This window comes from Pelodiscus sinensis, chromosome 1 (assembly GCF_052426305.1).
Source record: "Pelodiscus sinensis isolate ZL-2025 chromosome 1, ASM5242630v1, whole genome shotgun sequence".
NCBI classification, from domain to species: domain Eukaryota; kingdom Metazoa; phylum Chordata; order Testudines; family Trionychidae; genus Pelodiscus; species Pelodiscus sinensis.
The window spans coordinates 345,110,248-345,122,345 of record NC_143052.1 but is presented as its reverse complement, the minus strand read 5'-3'; the positions used below and the strand labels follow the sequence as shown (position 1 = coordinate 345,122,345).

At 44.6% G+C, this 12,098-nt stretch overlaps 1 protein-coding gene across 1 annotated transcript in view; it reads right to left on the bottom strand.

Annotated features, from left to right (window-relative positions):
- Window positions 1-12,098, bottom strand: part of PPME1 (protein phosphatase methylesterase 1) — a 48,422-nt gene that overhangs the window by 17,902 nt on the left and 18,422 nt on the right. Inside the window, exons 2-3 of the mRNA XM_075919586.2 lie at window positions 5,132-5,225; window positions 3,413-3,505 (exon numbers count right to left, since the gene is read on the bottom strand). Coding sequence (XP_075775701.1) covers window positions 3,413-3,505; window positions 5,132-5,225 — 187 coding nt within the window. The remainder of the gene's footprint in view (window positions 1-3,412; window positions 3,506-5,131; window positions 5,226-12,098) is intronic.

The following is a 12,098-nucleotide window of genomic DNA, read 5'->3' as shown; positions in this document are numbered from 1 at the left end:
ACCTGCTAAAAATTACAATGTAATCTAAATGATGTGATAATAAGGGAAGTTCTCTCATGACCGTAACTTACCAGAACAGAAATTCTTTGGTGAGACAAGAACACACACATCCGGGACCATTACATTTTCCAGTAAGTTATTAAACCAACGAGCAGAGAGAAAAATAGGTAGGTAGAGTCTGCTTGTATTAATTTTATTTGCAGCAGTTTAGAACACACTTTGATTAAAAAAATACACACGGAGAACAAGGATATTGGCAGCAGAATGGAATGAATTAATTGTCTTCATAGTTCCTTCCCCAGCTACACAGCTTTGTGGGTCTAGGGCACAGTGAAATGGCATGACTCCTATATGTTATTTAACTAGCAAGTCTAGTAACTGCTTAGATAGTGATTATATTGTAAGTTATAGTGGTGTACGTCTAGAATTTATTCTACTGAAATAGGTGGAATGATTCCAGATCTGTTGTACATAATGGTGTAACAGAGAGCACTTTTAAAACCTGTTATTAGAAGTAGAATTTAGGAAAGGATGGAATTAATTGCTTGCAATTAAGAGGGCCACCTCATTCAATGCTTAAGAAAAAAGTGTGAATTTGGATTTTAGTGTTTAACTCCTCTCCCCCCCCCCCATCTAAAAAACCACAAAGCTAGTTTAACTTTAGAATTTGCAAGTGGTTCATACACTACGGTGGTGTTAAATTAGCATAGGCTGAATGAGTCATATATCCTAGTGACTAGTGTTCTACAAGAATAGAATAATCATAGAATAGAACTGGGAGGAACCTCAAGAGGCCATCAAATCCAGCTCCTTGCACTCAGGGCAGGATCAAGCACTATCTAAATTGCTCTTAAAAAATCTCCAATAATGGAGATACCACAACCACTCTTACAGTTAGGAAGTTTTTTCCTAACATCCAACCTAAACCTCTCTTGCTGCAACTTAAGCCTATTGCTCCTTATCCTACCATCAGAGATTAATTTTTCTCCCTCCTCCTTTAACACTCTTTTAGGTACTTGAAAGCAGTACCATGTTCTCTGGGTCTTCTCTTTTCCAGACTAAGCAAACAATTCTTTCAACCTTCCCTCATAGGTCATTCTTTAATCATTTCTGTCGCTCTTCCCTGGACCTTCTCCAATTTCTCCACATCTTTTCTGAAGTGTGGCACCTAGAAGTGGACACACTACTCTAGCTGAGGCCTAATCAGTGCAGAGTAGTGTGGAAGAAGTACTTCTTGGGTACGTCTAGACTACAAGCCTCTCTTGAAAGAGGCTTTTTCAAAAGAATCTTTTGAAAAAGCCTCTTTCAAAAGAGAGCATCTAGACTGCAACCACTTCTTTCAAAAAAACAAGACGCAGAGAGCACCCAGGCAGTCTGGATGCTCTTTCGAAAAAGCCCTGTTTGCATTCAATAACGCCTATTTTCGAAAGAGCACTTTCGAAAAAAGGCATTATTCCTCATTAAATGAGGTTTTCCGTGGTCGAAAAAACTGCTGCATTCTTTCGATTTAATTTCGAAAGAACACGGCAGCAGTCTAGACGCAGAGGAAGTTTTTTCGAAAAAAAGGCCATTTAAAAAAAAACCTGTAGTCTAGACATACCCCTAGTGTCTTGCTTACAACACTCTTATTAAAGCATCCCAGAATCATGTTTGCTTTTTTTGGAACAGTGTCACATTGATGACTTATTTAGCTATGACCCCTAGGTCCCTTTCTGCAGAACTCCTTCCTACATAGTCATGTCTCATTTTGTATGCAACAGATTATTCCTTCCTAAGTGAAGTACCTTGCATTTGTCCTTATTGAGTTTCATCCTATTTACCTCAACTATTTCTCCCCTTTGGCTAGATCAGGGGTGGGCAAAAGGGCCTCCGCAGGCCACATCCAGCCTGCCAAGCGGGTTGATCTGGCCCGTGGATGCCCTGTCACTCCCCCACCTCCAGGCCAATCAGGACCCGGGGACAGGGGAGCATGTGAAGACTCCTTCCCTGCCAGGGTGCGCAGTGTTTAGAGTCAACCACCAGGGTTGACTAAGTGCCACACGCCCTTTGCAGGGCGGGGACAGGCAGCGAGAGACTTCACACACTTCTCCCACCCTCAGGTCTGATTGACCTCGGGGCAGGGGGAGCACATGACTCTCCTCCTGCTGCCAGGGGCTCAGGCACCTAGAAGGAACAGCTCTCAGGAGGGAAGGGTGGTAAAGACTTCACTGCTCCCACCACCCCAAGGCCAATCAGGGTTTGTGGGTGGAGAACCATGGAAGGGTCCTGGCCCCACCCTCCCAGGGCAGCACGAGGCTACTTAAAAAAAAAATTCTGAATTGCACTCCCCCCCCCCCCCCCCCCATCTAAAATGTTTGCCTACCCTGGTCTAGATCATTTTGAATTATTATCCTATTCACCAAAGCACTTGCGACCCCTTCCCAGCTTGGTAAGCAAGTAGTAACACAGAATTCAATGAAAAACACTTGCCCCACATCTGAAGTCAAACTTTATTTGACAAGATTTGGGTCAACTGAGGCTATATATGTAAAAGAACTAACCTCACCTGTCAAATCACAGTGTGGCTCCCTACTTAATACCTCCCTTTTAGCAATGATTCTAAGATGATTTATGGCTAGGTGCATGAACTCTGATTTATTCTACAGTGATCTTGGGACTTTGAGAAATGCTTGCTTCTGAGTACAGTAAACTGTTCATTTGTTCATTCCCATTACATGTGTGGACCTTTATTCATAATATCCAGTTGTCTGTGATAGTCAACTACAAAAGGGCCAATACCTCGGTGAAACTGCATGTGTCTGTATGTATCTGGTCTGTTTCAGGTTTTTATGTAGTTCACAGATGCCTCAGTAAAAGTTGTCTTATAAAACCCTTAGATTAGATCAAGAGATAGAGATCCACCTAGGAGGCACAAGATCCACAACTGAAGTTGCTGGGTTAAAAGTCTTGGTTGGGTTTATCCCCTGTAGGCTTTTTATATAAAAATGTGTTGGAGGGGGAAAGTGTTAAGCCATGAAACTTGCTCCCCTTGACACAACATCAGGTTGGGTTTCAGCCACTGAGGTTTTCTGAGTTAATATTCAAGCCTGTTTATAATGCAGCATCAATATAGTGAAGGCGCAAGTAAAATGGCTTAAAATTATTCCTCTCCATTAGATTGTCCATAACATCTTCCCATTATTTGTGGAATCAGTCTGGTGAAAAAATGGTTTAACTGTGACTGAGCGAGATCCTAGCATATCAGATTTAAACAGGGTAAAGTGTCTAACTGCATGAGTTACATAGTCCGATAACAAGGTAAGAAAAGCTTTCTAAATTATCTTTTGCATGATTAGCAGGGTTTCATATTTTCAAGTTATTCAGGGGTGGAAGACACAAGTGTATGTAAATAGTTCTACTTCCATCAACTTACAGTGAACACAGCCCAGGAGAGAGCAGAATGGCCTCCTCCATGCAACAATAGTAAGACAGGGCCCTCCGATCCACTTTTATAAATTCGAAAAGTGTATGAACAGTTAAGGACAATGTTTCTTAATATAATTATGAGAAACAAGCTATTAAGACACCTCACAGACCCTTCCCAGCACATACAAAATTGTCAACACTTTTTTGCGACTTACTTACACAAAAAAGATCCAATTCTACCTTCTGTTCAGCTTTAGGTTTGTACAGAATGATGGCCCCTGAGGAGGAGGAAGGGGATGGTGAGGAGGAAGATAACAGCTAACATGTCAGGATGTTCTGCAAGGGATGGTGTGAGTATGTGGCTTTATACAGATATACAGTCTACATATGCTATACGTAATATATGCCATCATGTGCCAACAATGCCCCACTGCTATATACATCGGCCAAACTGGACAGTCCCTACGTAAAAGAATCAATGGACACAAATCAGATATTAGGAATGGCAACATACAAAAACCTGTAGGGGAACACTTCAATCTACCTGGACACACAATTGCAGATCTACAGGTAGCCATCCTGCAGCAAAAGAACTTCAGGACCAGACTTCAAAGAGAAACTGCTGAGCTACAGTTCATCTTCAAGTTTGACACAATCAACTCTGGATTAAACAAAGACTGTGAATGGCTTGCTAACTATAAAAGCAGCTTCTCCTCTCTTGGAATTCACACCTCCAGATCAGCTACTAGAAGTGGGCCTCATCCTCCTTGATTGGATCCTCCTCGTCATCTCCAGCCTGATTCTGGCCTGCATATTTATACCTGCCTCTGGAAATTTCCACCACATGCATCTGACGAAGCAGGTCTTTGCCCATGAAAGCTTATGCTCCTACACTTCAGTTAGTCTCTAAGGTGCCACAGGACTCCTCGCCGCTTTTGCGGATTCAGACTAACACGGCTACCCCTCCGATAGTCTGTATTATCTCTACCTACCTTGCTGGGTTAGAACATCTGCGACTCTGCCAAACTCCCCCATTCCCAATTAACTTGCAGCTAGTGGTACATTACTAAAAGGCATCACTCATCCCAGGTAATGAGTAAGAGGAGCTTGGTTTCTTTCATAGCAGAAAGAATGTTTTTCCCTTAGTGAATATGGTGTTCGTGAAACCTCTCTCATCTCTGCATGGGTGCCAATGAGCCTCAGTCCTGCCTGTAGCTCCTTGTGTTATCCCTGTCATGCTCTGGATTGAACAGACCATAACTGCACCAAAAAATGGGGGTTCTTGGGCGATGTTGACAAATCCTCACTAGAAGAGTGGCTATTTCAGGAACATGAACTAAACTGACAGTCAACTTGTGTGCGTGGATGTGAGTATGCACACATGCGTATGTCAAAGATAGAATTTGATCTCACATCTTCAGAGGAAAATTGCTAGTGTATTAAACACACTATTACCTAGGTATGTTCTTATGACACTGGTTTTGAATGAACAAATATTAACAGAGGTGAGAAAGCAATACCAAGAATCCAACCTTTCTAGATATTTTCCCTCTGCAACCTAATTGTTGACACATAGGCATTGCCTGGGTCAGTAGAGTTATAGATGGAACAATAAAAAAAAAAGTAAAGAATTCCTGATAAGCTCCAAACTACATAATACCACCAGCTCCTTGAGATCCCAAAGAATTCAGTCTAGAAGAAAAAAAAAAAAAAAAAAAAAGGATATATCCTTGCCATTTTCATTTTCAACCACAACATCTTCCATAGCTTCAAAGTACTGGCTCCAAGGGACTGGGGAAAAATCTCGTTTCCTTCCAGGACTGCAAAACAAAATTTTTGCAAGAGTGTAAGTATTTGTAAATCCTTCACTTAGAAATTGCCATAAGTTAATGAAACAGCATTCTTTAACAATGTACTTGTCACAGCAATGTCATACAGAAGTTTAGGATAGGAAGTGAAGGATATTTGACCTGTAGTTCCCTCACATAGTACCAGTTTTATAGTCATTAGCTAATACCTTTTACCTCCCATTAGGTTCTTTGTGGAAAATCAGAGAGAAAGACAGAAATAGTGGAAGCTGTGAGTGGGAATGTTTTCCCATTAGGTGATGGGGAACAAGACTTACAACAATAATCAAAAGGTTACTACAGACAAGTCATGTTTGACCTTTGTGCAACAATATCAGGAGTTCCACTGCTGATTGAGACTAGCAGCCAGACCTAATTTTAGGCAAATTTCATTGTGAATTATGGTTATTGTGCTGATGCACATCTCCAAAAACCATCTTGATGTTTTTGGCTTGAACAATAAGGAGTCAGCTACTTAACAAGACTGGTTATTAGTAAAAGAATCACAGAATACTAGAACTGGAAGAGACCTCAAGAGATCATCTAGTCCAGTCTCTCATGGAAGGTCCAAGCACTGTCTAGATCATCTCTGATAGATGTCTATCCAAGCTGCTCTGAAATATCTCCAGTGACAGAAATTCCACAAACTCCCTAGGCAAATTATTCAAGCGTTTAACTACGCTGACAGTTAGGAAGTTTTTCCTAATGTCCAACCTAAACCTCCCTTGCTGCAATTTAAGCCCACTGCTTGTCCTATCATTAGAGGCCAAGGAGAACATTTTTTTCTCCCTCTTTATAACACCCTTTTAGATACTTGAAAACTGATATTATGTCCCCTTTCAGTCTTCTGTTTCTAAACTAAACAAACCCAATTATTTCAGTCTTCCTTCATAGCTCATGTTCTCTAGACCTTTAATCATTTTTGTTGCTCTTCTCTGGACCTTCTCCAATCTGTCCACATCTTTCTTGAAACGTGGTACCCAGAACTGGACATAATACTCCAATTAAGACCTAATCAGCAAAAGGTAGAGCAAGAGAATCATTTCTTGTGTCTTGCTAACAACACTTCTGTTAATGCATCCCAGAATCAGGTTTGCTTTTTTTGCAACAGTATCACACTGTTGTCTCATATTTAGTTTGTGGTCCACTAGGACTCCTAGTTCCCTTTCTGTAGTACTCCTTCCTATACAGTTGGTTCCCATTCTGTATGCGTGAAACAAATTATTCCTTCCTAAGTGGAGTACAGGCAGTCCCCGACTTACGCGGATCCGACTTATGTCGGATCTGCACTTACGAACGGGGCTTTTCTCGCCCCAGAGCTCACGGGCGGCGGGTCGCCAGCCGTGTCCTCCGGGGCGAGAAAAGCTTCTCCCGGTCTCCCTGGTCTGCTGGGGGGTCCAGCAAAGCTGCTGGACCCCCCCAGCAGACCAGGGGGACAGGAGCAAAGCCGCGGAGCATGCCCACAACGGGACAGCCCGGGCGCGCTTGGGCTGTCCCCCTGAGGGCGTGCTCCGCGGCTTTGCTCTCCGTCTCCCTGGTCTGACCAGCAGACCAGGGAGATGGGGAGCAAAGCCTCAGAGCATGCCAGCAGTGGGACAGCTGCGGCGCGCCTGGACTGTCCCGCTGCCCGCGTGCTCTGCGGCTTTGCTCCGCATCTCCCAGGTCAGCAGACCAGGGAGACGGAGCAAAGCCGTGGAGGACTTGGGCGGTCCCGCCACCCCCGTCTCCCTGGTCTGCTGGGGGTGAGGGGGTGCAGCTAGTGCCCTCCCCCCAGCAGACCAGGCTTTTCTTGCCTACCCCTGGGGTAGAGCAGCTGGGGGCTGCTGGGTTGGTCCTGCAGCACCGCTCCGGACCAACCCGGCAGCACCCCAGCTGCTCTGCCCCAGGCATCCTGATTCAGCCGCTGCTGGTCAGTTTCAGCATTGGCTGAATCAGGACGCCTGGGGCAGAGCAGCTGGGGTGCTGTTGGGTTGCTCCAGTAGTGCCAAGGAGCCGCGCTACTGGAGCAACCCAACAGCACCCCAGCTGCTCTGCCCCAGGCGTCCTCAAGTCAGCCGCTGCTGAAACTGACCAGCGGCTGACTACAGGAAGCCCGAGGCAGAGTTGCTCTGCCCCGGGCTTCCTGGAATCAGCCGCTGATCAGTTTCAGCAGCAGCTGACTTGGGGATGCCTGGGTTTCTTAAGTTGAATCTGTATGTAAGTCAGAACTGGCATCCAGATTCAGCCGCGGATGAAACTGATCAGTTTCAGCAGCGGCTGACGCCAGTTCCGACTTAAATACAGATTCAACTTAAGAACAAACCTACAGTCCCTATCTTGTACGTAACACGGGGACTGCCTGTACTTTGCATTTGTCCTTATTAAACTTCAGACCATTTCTCCCATTTGTCCAGATCATTTTGAATTATGATCCTATCCTCCAAATCACTTGCAACCCCTCTCAGGTTGGTATCATCTGCAAACTTAATAAGCATACTCTCTATGCCAATATCTAAATTGTTGATGAAGATATTGAACAGAACCGGTCCCCAAACAGAGCCCTGCGGAACCCCACTTATTATGCCCTTCCAGCATGACTGTCTACTGTTAATAACTTCTCTCTAAGAATGATTATTCAGCCAGTTATGCACCCACCTTATAGCAGCCCCATCTAGGTTGTATTTTCCTAGTTTATTGATAAGAAAGTCATGCAAGACTGTATCAAATGCTTTACTAAGGTGGTCTAGGTATACCATGCCCACCGTTTCTCCTTTATCCCACAAGACTTGTTATCCTATCAAAGAAAGCTATCAGATAGGTTTGACATGATTAGCTCTTTATAAATTCATATTGGCTGTTACCTATCACCTGATTGTCTTCTAGGTGTTTGCAGATAAATTCCTTAATTACTTGCTCCATTATGTTCCCGGCACAGAAGTTAAACAGGATCATACTCACACCAAAACATTAAATATGAAGTACAGCCATCCCTCTAGAGCAGTGTCTCCCAATTAGTGCTCCACAGAACCCTGGGGTTCCACAAGGAGCCGGCACTCCCCGCCCCTCTGAAAGAGAGAGCCGGCTAGCCAGCTTCTGAAAGAAACAGCACACTTGTTCCCTATTCCTCCCTGGTGATGCAGAGGCATAAGTGAGGCAGGGGCAGAAGGGAACAGTTGCTCCTGGCCAGCACACTAGGGGGTGCCGGACAGGGTGACCCCACATGACCCACAGCAGGGCACAAAGCACTTTCCCACCCCAAAGGAGCCAGCTCGTGCTGCCTGAACAGCTGGGGCTGTGGCACCCGGCAACTTAGTTCCACGGCCTTTCTGTGCGGTGAGGGAGTGGGGAAAGGAGGAGATCAGGAGACCCCTGTGCAGTTCCAACTGTGCAGGCAGCACTCTCTGCCCTGGGACCCCCCGCACCCTCCCTCACCTTGCAGAACGGCATCACAAAAGTAAGTTGCTGGGGTGCAACAGCCCCTGCTGTTCAGGCAGTGCACACACTAGCTATTTGGAGACGCCAAGTGCAGTCACAAACTTTCTGGAACCCAGGGTGTTGCAGGATTGCCAGGTACTGCTCTCAGCTGCCCCTGTCCCCTGCCCAGACACCCCCTCTGCCACGAGTACACTGTCCCCTGTCCCCAGCACCCAGTCCCTAGCCCCAGCACCCTGCCACCCACCCCATGACCCTGGCCCCAGCACCCTGCCATCTGCACCAGCACCACACTGTCCCCAGCTCCACCAGCACAGATGGGACCACATTAATGAGGCTTGGGAGTTTGAGGGGTTTTTTTTTTTGGCATTCACTTGTGTGGGCCCAACTGACTTTTCTGTGGGTCAGTGACCCTTGACTCAAAATGTTCCCCTCCCCTCCCCAATAAAAACAATGCTAAAACTCTGAGTGTGACATTTTATTTCAAAATGAAGCATGGCCAACAAGTCCCCAATTGGGGCCAAACTCCCATCTTACTGCAGCATCATAACACTCCTGCACCACTTGACTCCAAATCTGAACCTATCATACACTGGAACTCCCCTGTCCTGAGCCTTACATCCCCAAATTCCTGCACCCTCACATCCCCAGTCTTCTGCCACAACACTCCTGCACTATCCACACATCACAAATTTGTGTCCTAAGCCCATCATACTCACAGCCTCCTAGCCCTAAGCCCTTCACAGATCCAATCCAAACTCCAGCACCCTCACATCCACAAGCCTGTGGCTTGCTCAGCACCCCAACCTTCCACCTGAGCCCAACATTCCCGAGCCTGGAGCCCCCTCCCTGAGCCAACATCCCCTTCTTCTGCATCCAAAGTCCCTCCCAGAGCTTGCACTTCTCACCCTTTCCCACACCCAAATCCCTCATTCCCAACCCAAAGCCTGCATCTCCTGTCTCAACCCAGTGAGAGTGTATAAGGGCTGCCGATAGCAAGTGATGGAGAGGAGGGGAACAGAGACAATGGGGCCTCAAGGAAGGGGTGGGGAGCCTTGGGAAGGAATGTGATTTTCATGAATTGGTGGGTCCCACTCCCCCCCCCCCTTTTTTTTTCCTTTCTTCTTGACAATCCTAGGGGTTTCTTGAAATTCTGAAAAGGGTTCCGTGGCCAAATAAAATTGGGAAACACTGCTCTAGAGCATTCAGTACGTAGTATTCAACAGGAAAACGTTTTGGGAGGCACTACAGCTCCCCTCTAATGCAAGCATTTTCTTTCCTGTCCACCACACACAGTCCCTTTTGCCTTCAGTCAATCACCGGTCACTGGTCAGCTGGTGGCTTCCTACCCAGCACTGAAAAACCTGAGATTGGAATCTGAAGAGAGGCCATAAAGCTTGCTCTTTTGCAATACTGCACTATTCCAGAATGTGAAGAATATCCTTTAATTCCCATAGAGGGAGAACACAACATTACAGAAAACAGATTTACCTCCCCCTTACAATAAGGATCTAGCCTCCAATCCTGTTCATTAGGAACTGCAAGCATGAACTAGCAATTGCACCGTGGAACAACTACACTTTGTGACCTGAAACTGGAAACAATACTGAGGTGCCAAGAAGCCCCACAAAATGCAGCTAGTTGTGAATATGAAGATGTAAGAGCTACGCTGTGGAGACATTACACAGGACAGTACCCAGAAGAGCCCAGTTTCCAAATTGGAAGATTACCCCCCCCCCCACTACCATACCAGCAAACACAACCAGGAACCTAGAAATCCCACTGAGCTCTCAGTCTCCCTCACCCTTATATTACTACAACTAATACAAGATCCTACAAAGGAAATTTTGCTGACAATTCTGTTGCTGACAATTCTCTCTCTCAGCATTAAACTCATTCAACAGGACTAATGAGGCTTTGTTTGGGTGATGACATAATCAAGCAAGACAAAAGCAGCAGAGAGAGGAGTATCAGAGGACCATTTTAATGGTCTTTTTTCTGCTCCTATTCTAGGGAGGGCAATCAAGACTATTAATATCACAGTGTGAAAGTGTCACTTTCCACAGCTAGAAAGAAATTTCCCCCAGTGAATGTGGGATGTTTCTGCAGAATTTTAATTTTCTTTTATTAAAAGAAAGGAATGGAAAGGCAACTAGTGGTTTTGTAAAAATAAAATTTATGTTCCATTATATTGATAGAATTGACATAGAATGTTCCAGATTTACTTCTCTGGGTTTCCAAACTTCAGTATTATTCCTTGTCAAGCATCAACTAAAAGAGGACACGTCACACACCTACTTTAAGATTATGGTAAATCCTGTTCTCAGCTTTCTCTCATTTTCTCAATGTGAAAAACTGGATTTGAATGCTTCAGAGGGGTAGCCGTGTTAGTGTGTAACTGGAAAAAAATAAACAACAAATAGTCTAGCTGCACCTTAAAGACTGACAAAACATGTAGATGGTATCATGAGCTTTCATGGGCACAACCAAAGTGGGATGTGCCCATGAAAGCTCATGATACCATCTACATGCTGTGTTAGATTTGAATGGTTATGTTGAGACTAACTGGTTGAATTAACTAGAGTAGTGAGCATGACACACCTGTGACACACTCAGCCCAACTTGTTTAAAAAAATAAAAGGTAAACCTATAAAGATTTCTATTCATTCAAGAAACAGAAACTATCCTTTTTGGGGACTCTGTACTAAGGGCATGTCTAAATGATGTGTTATTAGTGTGTAGCAAGGTAGGATGAAAGAGACCTCTTACGTGCTATGCACTAACTCAGTCCATGTGTACAATGTGGCTGTGTGCTAAAAGTTCCCTGGTGTGCTTTGAAAGAAAGTTCTACAAAAGCAGTAAGTAGACAAGGGCCTACTGGTCTCCGTGCATATTGGCACTAATGACATTGCTTTATGGGACACTTCACAGCTTATAAATAACTTCAGGGAATTGTGAAAGATGCTGAAGATGAAGAATGTCCAAGTGATCATCACAGTAATCCTTCGTCTCACAAGCGAAGGAAAACAGAAGGCTCAAGATTTTGGAAGTGAACTGCTGGCTAGGTAAATGGCATAAGGTGGTTTGGGTTTTAAGGAACATTGGTCTACTTTCTGTGCTGGCCTTCACCTCATAGAAGGGGAACCAATGTTTTAGATGAGGCAGAGCTTTAAACGAAGAACAAAAGAGGTTGGAAAGAAGGAACAAGTGAATATTCATTTAACACAAAATCAAGATGTTGTGAACAAAATATCAAGAAACCAAAGAACATGAAGAAAATAAATTCTTAAATTGCTTATATACCAATGACAGGAGCCTGGCTAATAAATAGAGGGAATTGGAAGTTCACATTAATGAATAAAAATTGGAAACTAGCAACTGTAGAAAGCTGATAAGGAAAGCAAAAAGACACAACGAGAACTTTATGGTCATGAG